The 12,901-nt window shown below is 39.6% G+C and overlaps 1 protein-coding gene across 3 annotated transcripts in view; it reads right to left on the reverse strand.

Moving 5' to 3' along the window:
- The window catches only part of CENPI (centromere protein I), an 80,481-nt gene extending 68,466 nt beyond the window's left edge, over positions 1–12,015 (reverse strand). Inside the window, exons 1-5 of one of the 3 annotated variants that reach the window (XM_072815229.1) lie at positions 11,873–12,015; positions 9,946–10,181; positions 8,382–8,519; positions 3,710–3,828; positions 3,315–3,422 (exon numbers count right to left, since the gene is read on the reverse strand). In XM_072815229.1, coding sequence (XP_072671330.1) covers positions 3,315–3,422; positions 3,710–3,828; positions 8,382–8,519; positions 9,946–10,168 — 588 coding nt within the window. In that variant the 5' untranslated portion in view covers positions 10,169–10,181; positions 11,873–12,015. The other 2 variants (XM_072815230.1, XM_072815232.1) reach the window with 2 other exon arrangements.
- Between the last annotated feature and the right edge of the window lie 886 nt (positions 12,016–12,901).

Raw genomic sequence — 12,901 nt, forward strand, 5'->3', positions numbered from 1 at the left:
AAACTTTTTAAATTTGGATGCAGCTAGATTCCCTACTTTAGCACTAAACCTGTTGTTTTAACTGAAGTACATGAAGAAAATCCAGCTCACACAGATATGTAGTTGGAACAAAAGGAATATTTTAGTAGCCTTTTCAATAAAGTATTTATTAGTCTTGATAAGTAGTCTCTTAAGGGTTAGCTGCAATGTAGAATCTGAAGCCTTACCAATGAACTCTCTTTGTACTGTTCCAATACAATTCATTGCTATATAAAAACTATTGAAAAAATGTTTAAAAATTAAAGTCTGCTGAAAAAGTGTTAAATAAATACATATATATATACACATAAAACTGATATATCTTGGGCAGCCTGGGAGGCTCAGTGGTTTAGCGCCACCTTCAGCCCAGGGCATGATCCTGGAGACCCGGGATCGAGTCCCACATCGGCTCTCTGCATGGAGCCTGCTTCTCCCTCTGCCTGTGTCTCTGCCTCTCTGTTTCTCTCTGTGTCTCTCATGAATAAATAAATAAAATCTTTTTAAAAAATTGATCTATCTTGCACTTTTTTTTAAAGAACTTGAGAATTTTATTTTTTTATTTTTTTAAAGATTTTATTTATTTATTCATGAGAGACACACATGCAGAGAGAGAGAGAGAGGAACAGACACAGGCAGAGGGAGAAGCAGGCTTCCATGCAGGGAGCCCGACGTGGGATTCAATCCCTGGTCTCCAGGATCACACCTAGGCTGAAGCAGCACTAAACCACTGAGACACCCGGGCTGCCCATATCTTGCACTTTGAATGGATCTTTTAGCCGTGCATAATTTTACAACATCATACTTGGTCATCTGGAAAATATTGGTTCATTGAGTTATATCAACCTTCCAAATATTGACACATTTCATTATACAATATCTAAAAGTCACATTCATTTATATTGTTACCAATCTCATCAGAAAAGTTTAAGTATTGGGAAGCTGTCAGGTTCACAGTGGTAGATACAAATTTTCCCCATACTCATAATTTTCACTTGAAAGCTCAAACCTTATCATTGGCAAAAAACACTGTGAGTTGTTTTCTTTGAAATGACAGGCTGGCTTTTCATTTTTGAGAAAACATCTGCCAAATAACCATGTCTGAATAACCATAGTTTATATGTCAGTCATTCTTTTAAGTAAAAATGGTATTCCATGAAGAAAGCAGCTAGTTTAGCTCACAACTCAATGATACAAGTGCTTTTCCTGAGGACAACTGCAGTTTAGTATACGGATTTATTTGTACTTTCTATTTCATGACACAGAATATTAAAGACATGTCTCAAAGGTTGAAATTTGATAAAATTAATGTATTAATTTTTACCGCTTCATTTGGGACATTGGAGAAACTAACATTTTTGTTTTTTACTATAGCAAAGAATCAAATGACCATTAATACAGTGTGGTCCCACTGCCCTGATTCTTGCTAAGGCACCAGCAGTTTTATTCACCGTTACTTTAGCACCATCAGTGCAAATGTCAACTCAATGAAAATAGCAGGTAACAATCTTGATATTGCTATGAAAATAATTCTGACCTCTCATAACCCCTGGATCAGGGAGCCTCAAGGGGTCCACAGGTCATATTTGAGAATTGCTAGTCTAGAACTTCATGATGGTTATATCTGGGTTATCATGTTAGTCTCCTAACTATTCTTCTTAACACTTTGCTTACTCATATTGTTTGGCATTACTAAACACAACTTCTGGGATCCCTGGGTGGCGCAGTGGTTTGGCGCCTGCCTTTGGCCCAGGGCGCGATCCTGGAGACCCGGGATCGAATCCCATGTCGGGCTCCCGGTGCATGGAGCTTGCTTCTCCCTCTGCCTATGTCTCTGCCTCTCTCTCTCTCTCTCTCTGTGTGTGACTATCATAAATAAATAAAAAATTAAAATAAATAAATAAATAAACACAACTTCTATAATTCTGCTTTCAACATGTTCTGCCCAAAAATTATCAGTGCTTTCCCCATTGGATAGAGGATAAAGTCCAAATTCCTTAAATTCACCTTCAAAGATCTCTACAATCTTTCCTTTATCTAACTTTTTCAGCCTTACCTTCCATCACTCCCTGACACAACTGTAATTAAGTCAGTCTCATCTATTTAAGGTCTCTGAAAACAAAATTTACACAGCTCACAACTTGGCTTGAAATATTCCTGTCATATAAGATACTATTTTCTTAGGATGCTTGGGTGGCTCAGCAGTTGAGCGTCTGCCTTCGGCTCAGAGTGTGGTCCCAAGGTCCCGGGATCAAGTCCCACATCAGGCTCTCTGCATGGAGCCTGCTTCTCCCTCTGCCTGTGTCTCTGTCTCTCTCTCTCGGTCTCTTATGAATAAATAAATAAAAATCTTTAAAATATATATATTATTTTCTTTCATCAAATCTCAAATCCTATTGTACCTTCAAGGCCAAGCTCGATTCCCAAATACTTTATTTATGATGCTTTTTCTAATCACAGGTTTATAGTTTAGCAGAAACTCTCTGCTAAACTTTTTTTTTTAAACTTTTTTTTAAGTAGGCTCCACACCCGGTGTGGAGCCCAATGTGGGGCTTGAACTCACAACTCTGAGATCAAGACCTGAGCTGAGATCAAGAGTCTGACACTTAAACAACAGAACCACTCAGCACCCCAAAACTTTGATTCTTCTACAGCACCTAATACAATGCAACAAACACAGTGAAAACATCAATTTTTGAAAATGAAACCAATGAATGAATTTCCTTTCCAAAGGCAAGAGGAATTTGGTTAAATGAATGATTCACATGGTATATGAACTACTGATGGCCCTTGAAAGTCTTCCAGGTGGGTAGTAGATTGATTTCTTAGAGTTATTAATGTTTTCAATGGGAATAATTACGCTATTTAATCAAAATCAGTCCACTGGCATCTCATCAAAAGCAATCCTCTCCTTCTCATTAATTCTGATGAGGTTTTTGCTGTGTTAATCAAGAAAATGTAGAATAAGTGACCCATAGGACCGTGCTGAAGTGGTTTTAAAGGGAAAATATGGCAACCACTGCTCTAAATTAGCAGAGACTCCAATGTGGAGTCAATTCAATCTGTAACATGTTTATTTTCTTAAAAGATATAAATCAAATATGGTAAAAATGTTATATTTGTTAATATGAAAGACAGGTGCAAGTGTGTTTATTATGTTATACTTTATACTTTTCTATATATCTGAGGTATTTTAAAATAAGGAAAAATACATCATGTGGCATTTTGAAGCAAAAATGGTCCATCAATATATAAGAGCATACCATTTGATTGATGCATGATGTCCAATTTTTACTTACCAGTGCATCATCTTGCAATGAAGCAAAAAAGAAGCCATAGAGCAAGTTAATTTCCTCCTTGTGATCAATGAAGTCAAACATTGCAACCAGCCAACGATAAAAAAGTACCTATTGAGAGACAAAAATGCTTATCTTTAGAGAAATATAACTGGCATAGGGGAGAGCTTAATTCCCCACTCAGGGCTGTTTTCGAAGCTTCTAGCACAAAGTAGGATAACAGATTTTATTTCACAGTAAAAATTTCTGCTTGAGCAAAATCCTTGCATCAAGCTATATTGTTCCAAAACTACAGGCTTTGCACAAAAGGTCACTGCCATTACTCCATAAGTGGCTCTTCCTTGCCAGTCCTTAAGTGGTTCTGAAGGACTTATCAACAAACTGTTTAAAAAGATTACCTTGGTGCTACCAGAACACTTGCCAACACAAAGCCAGGAGACTGCCTTAACCACAGAATGTTCTGATATTAGAGTTGTTGGAATCATACACTTCAATATCCGAGTGTTTACAGCACTCCCTAGAAAGCAGAAAAACTCCAAATTAAACTACATTTTAGAATCTTGATTGTTCCTTTACTATTGTTCACTCTTAGTCCTAAAAATCTCACTTTAGACTGAAGGCAATAAAAAAGTGAATAATATTTGACTATCTCTTATCATCATTACAAAACATAGTTTCAAACGAAAATTTAACTTTAAGTTCTAATATAAACTATACAGCAAGGATGCCTGGGTGGCTCAGTGGTTGAGTGTCTGCCTTCCGCTCAGGTCGTAATCCCGGAGACCCAGGACCGAGTCCCACATCGGACTCCCTGCATGGAGCCTGCTTCTCCCTCTGCCTACGTCTCTGCCTCTCTCTCTCTATGTGTCTCTCATGAATAAATAAATAAATAAATATTTTTTAAAAATTAAAAAATAAATTATACAGCAAATTCTTTGGCCCTATATTTCTATTTAAAAAGGAAGGATGAGGGATCCCTGGGTAGCTCAGTGGTTTGGCATTTGGCTTCAGCCCAGGGCGTGATCCTGGAGTCCTGGGATCGAGTCCCACATCGGGCTCCCTGCATGGAGCCTGCTTCTCCCTCTGCCTGTGTCTCTGCCTCTCTCTCTCTCTCTCTGTCTCTCATGAATAAATAAATAAAATCTTGAAAAAAATTTTTTTTAATCTTTAAAAAAATAAAAAGGAAGGATGATTATGGGGTTTCTTTTCAGGGTGATGAACATATTTAGGAATTAGAGTTGTGATGGCTGTACAACTCTGAATATGCTAAAAAAAATCCTGAATTGCATGCTTTAAAAGAGTGAATTTGGGATGCCTGCTTGAGCCACAGTGGTTGAGCCTCTATCTTCGGCTTAGGGCATGATCCTGGAGACCCGGGATCGAGTCCCATGTTGGGATCCCTGCATGGAGCCTGCTTCTCCCTCTGCCTGTGTCTCTGCCCCTCTCTCTCTGTGTCTCTCATGAATAAATAAATAAATAATTTTAAAAAATAAATTAAAAAATAAACTAAGACAGTGAATTCTATGGTATGTGAATTATACTTCAAAAAAAGCCCTAGGAAAATTTCAAAGATTATTTTTTAAAGATGTATTTATTTGTTTCCGAGAGAGAGAGAAAGCACCTGTGAGCGGGGGAGGGGCAGAGGGAGAGGGAGAGAAATACTCAAGTAGACTCCCTGATGACAGCAGAGCCCTACACAGGGATCAATCCCAGGACCCTGAGATCATGACCTAAGCCAAAACCAAGAGTCAGACACTTAACCAATTGAGCAACCAGGCACTCCAAAATTATTTTTTGTTACTATTTTTTTTAATGGCACAATAGATTCTGACTTATTCAAAGCTTCCAACAGGGGTGCCTGGGGGGCTCAGTTGGTTAAGCATCTGATTTTGACTCAGGTCATGATCTTAGGGTCCTGGGATTGAGCCCCACATTGGGCTCCTTCCTCAGTAAAGAGTCTGCTTATCCGTCTCTCTCTGCCTGCTATTCCCCTTCTGGTTCTCTCTGTGTCAAATAAATAAATAAATAAATAAATAAATAAATAATAAATAAATAAATAAATAAAATCTTTAAAAAAATAAAGCTAGTGACAGACAGCTTGCATGAGCTGCTCCATTAAAGAATAAATAATTAAATATATTTGTAGTCTCCATCCCTCCCAAAAAGTGGGGAAGAGAGTAGAATAGAATAGCTATTCTTGGAATTAGCTGGCAGTAATATTATTCTATCCTGGTCCAATCTTTCCATCATATTCTCTGGCTTCTATGGTATTCTCCCATCTGATAATAAAAGTGATGCTGCAAATAGCTTTGTATACACCCTGTATCAATTTCTGCTTATTAAGGCTTCAAGAATTAAATGTCTATCTCATCTATTTGTTTTGGTATGTAAACATGGTGTCATTTGCATTATAATGTGGTGATCACAACCGCTCACTGAAAAAACAGTTTTCAACTTCTCCTGCAAATAGAATTCTCAAAAACATCTTGGATCCATGGTCTTTAACCACCCTTTTACATGCATTGCAGTGTGCTGATCACATCCATTCACTTTAATACTGTTCTCAACTTCTGCAAGTAGCATTCTTAGAAACATCTTACACGTGTCTTTATTTTTTTACACGTCTTAAAACACTTTTATATGCATTATAGCATGATGATCACATTCATTCACTGAAATAACACTGATCTTAACTTGCCTGCAAGTAGCATTCTCAGAAACATCTTACACACATCTTTTTCTTCCTGAGGGTAAGGAACTCTCATTTTATTTTTTAAATAAAAAATGTGTATATTTAATATGTATAACATGATGATATGATATACATATACATAGTGAAATAATTACTGAAGTCATGTTGATTTACATATTATCTTCTCACACTGTTACCATTTTTTGTGTGTGGTGAGGGCACCTGAAATCTACTCTCTTCCAAACTGCAGTATTCAATGCAATATCATTAACTATAATCATCATGTGGTACATTAGATCTGTAAATTTACTCATCCTACATATATCTCAATTTCTATCCCATCATTCTGTGGAGAAGGAAGGAAGTTGTAATGGCAGGCAAAGAATTGTAAGAATAAATATTTCTGTATTCCACTATGGTTTCTTGTTTTCATTTTCTTTTCTCCCCCACTCCCATCCCCTAACTCTTCTAAAGTTTTAGAGTCTCACCACTAAGACTTCACACATGTACCAAACTCAAAGGGTGAATTCAGTACGGACTCAATACTTATTTCCAAGCGACTTTTTAATTTCTAAATTGTCTGAAGTCTTTTTGTACTTGGTTATGACATTTCAAGCACACCTGCCCCTGAATATGAATTTCAATTTATCAGAAGAGCTACATGTAAAGATATAGTAGTGATGGAATATATCACAGAAATAACTAAAAGGAGAAAAACAATTAAGGTCATATTTGACATCACCAATTCCAGCTTAACAGAAAAATGAAAAGTTAGAATAGAAAGCCAGAGATTATTTTTTAAATTGTTATACACAAGTTTCCAAGGCTGAGGCATGCATTTGCCACAGACCTGGCAAACATCATGAAAACCTTTTAACCATTAACTTCTGAGATGTCAAAAAAGAAAAATTCCAAAATCAAAAACACTTGTACATTCCATATATGTTTTAAGAGGAGAAGGGAAGAGAGAGAATTCTTAATAGAGAGTGATCAGTTAAACATAGGTTCTGGAAAGATACTAGAACCAAACAATCTGAAACCACCTAATAGAAGAAGAGCAAATTTTATCAGGTCAAATTTCACTTTGTAGGAAAACAAACAGATAACTAATCAGGTAAAAGTAGAGAAATAAAATACCTGAGAGTCATATTTTGAATTTGGCCAGTAATGTGTTGTTGCTTTAAAATACACACCCATGCAAAACATGATGCCAGGGTATACACAAAGGAACCTAATATGCAAGGGCCAGGAAATAGTATATAAAGCATCCAGTTTTTTTTTTAAGATTTTATTTATTTATTCATGAGAGACACACAGAGAGCGAGAGAGAGGCAGAGACACAGGCAGAGGGACAAGCAGGCTCCATGCAGACTCAATCCCAGGACTCCAGGATCACGCCCCGGGGCTGAAGGCGGCGCTAAACCCCTGAGCCACCCGGGCTGCCCTAAAGCATCCAGTTTTGATGGATGTCTTAATTATTTAAAAAAAAAACAAAAACGAAAATCCAGTAACAGTATGTGCGGTATTAAACACTAGAAGGGGAATCAGGAGATCTGAGTTCCCCAGTTCTAGCTCCGACACTAAACAAGTCTCTAGGGATGCCTGGGTGGCTCAGCGGGCATGATCCTGGGGTCCTGGGATGGGGTCCCACATTGGGCTCCCTGCATGGAGCCTGCTCATACTTCTGCCTGTGTCTCTGTCCCTCTCTCTCTGTGTCTCTTAAGAATAAATAAATAAAATATTTAAAAAAAAATAAGTCTCTATCCACTCTGGGTCTCAGTTTCCTCACTTTAAAATGAGGATGTTCAAGGTCTAAAATACCTTCCGCATCTGAATTTGGGTTGGAGTAGGTTAAAAGGTTCTTCTCAAGTAAAAAGAATACTGGCCAGGTGTTCTTTCTTTATAAGAACCTCCTCCCCTCCATTTGAAATGCACTTAGAACAGGAAAGGAAGCATTTCCACAAAAGAAAAAGCATTTTGACTGTTAAGGTCATAGAAACTGGAATGGAGTTTCCAAAGGGACTTGCCACAGGTAAGTTAACCTAAAAGCAATGAAGTAGACTAGTGATCTCTTAAGCTGCCTTATCTATGCTTAAGAGAAATACTAAAAATGACTCCCATGTATTTGGTGTCAAGAGTCTATATATTCTATTTGTAAAGATATGTGATAACCATTCTCAGCATATGTACACAAAAACTTTTGGTCCATAAGGGTCGCTTGAACACAAGAAAGGCTCATTTTATAATCTTACCAGATTGATTTATGAAAAGACTAGTACAAATAAAGAACTGCAACTGATTCCAATAAATAATCTATTTCAAAGTCTGGAAGGCAAAACTAATAGCAAACTGATAACAAATGTATGCCCTTGACATACCAAATTTGCCACTGAGTGCCACATTTAATAGAATGTCAATTCCTTCTGGAGCTAACCCATTCTTCAAAGCCACATTTTCCACAGTTTTCAAGTGTTCTTCCAAGATTTTATCTTTATTCTGTGAAGTTTTAACAGGTCCTGGAAAAAGGAATAAAAATAAATAGTGGGACCTTCAAAATTCTTTCAGTCCTCAACCCCAACAGTTACAACTTGGGATACTTCAAAGAAATTGCTTTTTTTTCTTTAAGTAGGCTCCACACCCACCTCAGAGCCCAACAATGGGCTTGAACTCAAAACCCTGAGATCAAGACCTAAGCTGAGATGTAGAGAGAGCCGATGCTTAACCAACTGAACCACTCAGGTGCTCCTAAAAGAAACAGCTCTATGGTAAAAATGCCTTCCCCCAAACCCTTCAAAGCCTTTAAAATTGTAGAATATTTAACTGCAATAGAGCAACAGCACCTTCAGTGAGGAAAACTGAATCATGCCTTGGCGTCATCATCTCTGCTCTAAACTAATTAAAAGCACTGAACTGAGACTATAAGCCAATTCAATACTAAGACAGTAGTTCCCAGACTTTGCTGCAAAATGGAATCACCTAGGGAGCCTTTTAAAAATCCTGATGCCAGACTGCATTCCATGCCAATAAATTAGAATATCTAAGAGTAGATGCCAGGCATCAGTGTTTTTTAAAGATTCTCAGATAATCCCAATGTGCAGCATCTTGGAAACCACGCTGCCAAGAATTTGCTTTGTTGTATCCCTAGTACCCGGCATACTGACTGATACTAGGAAGTGCTCAATAAATGCCTATTAAATAAACAAAAGCATGAATGAGCAAAAATATGCTTTCCTTTAAAATCCATAAGAAAAAGTCTAAGATAGGGACGCCTGGGTGACTTAGCAGTTCAGAGCCTGGGTGACTTAGCAGTTGAGAGTTTGCCTTTGGCTCAGGACATGATCTTGGGATCCAGGATCGAGTCCCACATTGGGCTCCCTGCGAGTCGCCTGCTTCCTCTGCCTGTGTCTCTGCCTCTCTCTGTGTGTCTCTCATGAATGAATAAATAAAATCATTAAAATAAAAGAAAAAGGGTGGCTCAGTGGTGGAGCGTCTGCCTTCGGCCCAGGGCGTGATCCTGGAGACCAGGGATGGAGTCCCACGTCGGGCCCCCTGCATGGAGCCTGCTTCTCCCTCGGCCTGTGTCTCTGCCTCTCTCTCTGTGTATCTCTCATGAATAAATAAATAAAATCTTTTTTAAAAATAAATAAATAAAAGAAAAAAATTTCAAAAAAAAAAAAAAAAAAAGGGATCCCTGGGTGGTGCAGCGGTTTAGCGCCTGCCTTTGGCCCAGGGCGCAATCCTGGAGACCCGGGATCGAATTCCACATCGGGCTCCCGGTGCATGGAGCCTGCTTCTCCCTCTGCCTATGTCTCTGTCTCTCTCTCTCTCTGTGTGTGTGACTCTCATAAAAAAAAAAAAAGAAAAGAAAAAATTTTAAAAAAGAAAAAGTTGAGGACATTTTTACAGAAATAGAACTTTCATACGGAAAATTATCTGTCTTACCTTTCTCAAAGTATCTCACTGCTATTTGTAGGGCATCTTCTGCTTGATCATCAGCATGTCCATAATCTTCCACTGGATTGTTTTGTCCACGTTTCAAGCTGTACTTTGAGTCATTCAGGTCCTCTTTTTCTTCCCAGGCCAAGAGATTAGTCGGATAATTACCACTAACTTGTGAAGTCCTTTTTTGCACCTGAGAGTTCTTAACTCTCTTTTGAGGTGACATTATTGCACAAGTTCTATACAGAAACAAGTATCAAGTCACCATTAAATAGGCAAACCATCCCTTTTTACTCCGTAAATACAGGAACCATATCTGCCTTATCTAGTTGGGAATAGCATACAAACAGTATGTACACACACACACACACACACACACACACACACACACACAAAACCCTGACAACAATCCAGGCAACAAAAAGGCTAACTCTAAAAAAAATACTTTAAAAAAGGCTAACTTTCACAGAAGCCTTTGCCATAAAAAGAAAAAGGGAGAAACAACACTCCAGCATAACAAGTTGAACTGGACTTCTTGTGGAAAAAAAAGAGTACAAAGCAACACAGCAAGTTTTCTTAAAGTTTTCATAATCAAGCCCAAAACTAATCCATCTCATACATTCAATCTATCTTTTCCCACTCCTTATTTTTCAGCACCCTCCTTGATTTTGCTTTTAATCTTTTATGCTCTCCACTTTGTGAGTGCTAAGTTAAAACTGCATAGTTCAAAAGTCAAACTGGTGACCAAACTAAGGATTCTCACAATAGAATCATTCTTCATTAGTTAATTCACTAATTCGATAAATAATCATCTATAAGCAGAGCATGGTTCTAGTTACTAGGGATAGAATAACCAGTCAAGGTTTCTTGAAACTCTCATGAAACTTTGGGAGGTAGGGTGGGAAGGAGTGTGAGACAGGGGAGTGATATCATCTGATTTGTTTTAAGATCGTTTTCTTCTTTTTTTTAAGATTTTATTTACTCATGAGAGACACACAGAGATAAAGAGGCAGAGACACAGGCAGAGGGAGAAGCAGACCCCATGCAGGGATCCCGAGTCTCCAAGGCACTCCCCGGGCCGAAGGCGGCGCTAAACCGCTGAGCCACTCAGGCTGCCCCATTAAGACCGGTTTCGCTGCAGGGTAGAGAATAAAAGGTTTGGGCAGCCCGGGTGGCTCAGCGGTTTAGCGCTGCCTTCAGCCCAGGTTGTGATCCTGGAGACCCAGGATTGAGTCCCACCTCGGGCTCCCTGCATGGAGCCTGCTTCTCCCTCTGCGTCTCTCATGAATAAATAAAATCTTTTTAAAAAGAGAGAATAGAGTGTTAGAGGCCAAGGAATGAAAACAGATGAATTAAAAAAAAAGTCTTGCACAAGTCCAGAAGAAATAGGACTGTAGCCTGAACTAGGCCTAGGGTGACGGTGGAAGAGGCAGAAAACGACTGATGCGTTTTGGTGGTAGACTGGGCAAGGCCGTGATAAAAGAACTGGGTGTAGGGAAAAGGAAAGAGAGGAACCCAGAAAGACTTTTTAAGTTGTGGCTTCAAATGGGAAAAACTAAGGAAATGGTTGGAATGAGTTACTCAATCCCATCTCCCTGGAACATACGAGGCCAAAGCAGGAGAGCAATAGGTATATCTAACCCAATGGTTCCGCGTAGTTTCCTGGGGTCCAAAAAAAAAAAAAAAAAAAGGGCGGGAGAGCAGCTTCTAACCCCATCCGGTTGAACCGTCCCATCGCTTCCCAAGAACCCAGACCTTCTCGTTCCGCCCCAGCTGAGAGCGAACTCGGGCACGACGAAGGACCCCCTGGGCAGATTCCTAAGCGGAGGAAAAATTCGACCTCGGCCACATCTTGCAGGAGAGTCCTGCTCAGAAATCAAGAGCCCCCATTTCGCTGAGAGCCCCCATTTCGCGCGGTCTTTAAGAGTACCTCACAGAACACACTCCACCGTCCCAAAGCCTCCGATTCCGGAATCCAAACACCGCCGGGATTCAAATGAATGGGCCCGCCCCGCGCATGCGTTTCTGCAGACACCCAGGTTGCACTAGGCAGAACAGCTCGCCCTGCCGAAACTTGATTGGTTGGGTTACAACTCAACAGCGCGAGGAGGCGCGCGCGCATCGACGCTGACGCAGACCCAATCGCGGAGAACCGCTTGCCCCGCCCGCCTCCCGCAGGGGACCCGCGGCCTGTGGGCCGTTGCTGCTGGAGCTAGCTGATTGGCTGGGGTTCCCACTGCCCTAATTCTGTTTGCATTCGACATTTTGCGAAAAACCGAACTAGTGTCTTGATTCCTGAATTTAACAAGAGCATTTATAGTGATAATTCTGCCCAAACTGACTGCAAGTGTCAGGACTTTGAATCCATAGGAAAATATGAAACTGCAAACTTCGCAATAAGGGCTGATAACCTTGCTGGACGAGAGACTTAGGTTATTGAGTCTATGACTTCTGAAGCTGTCGCTTTTTCCAGGTGAAGCTCTGGGGTGGGAGGAAAGGTTGGCTGGATCTGCCCTCTTTTCCCGAGCGTGAGTATTCATATCTTCCAGAGTTTGCTAGAAAGTTGTGTCCTAAGCTAAATGTGGCACCTTGCACGTAACCCGCCAGGCAACACGTAAAGATTTCTAACTTTAAGGAATCCGTGAGTCTTAAAGAAACTGGCTAAAACAGCAACAAGGGGTTAGTATGAGACCTGAGCCTAGTCCTAGTTTAATCTCTTACTAGACTTGGAATTAAAGTGGAAAGGTAAATTGAATGGCTCTCACTGATTTTTTGAGGCCAAAACATACCCATAAACTGGGCAAAACTCTGGAAGGAAACGGTGCAATCTTAGGGAGAAATGAAGAATCAAAGATTAAGTTGATGTATTTGGGAAACACTACGCCAGAAATTATTATTTACTACATCTTATATGATTTTCAGAGTACTTTGATGAAGTCTTGTTTAAGCGTGCATAAAA

Source organism: Canis lupus, chromosome X (assembly GCF_048164855.1).
Source record: "Canis lupus baileyi chromosome X, mCanLup2.hap1, whole genome shotgun sequence".
Classification (NCBI taxonomy): Eukaryota; Metazoa; Chordata; class Mammalia; order Carnivora; family Canidae; genus Canis; species Canis lupus.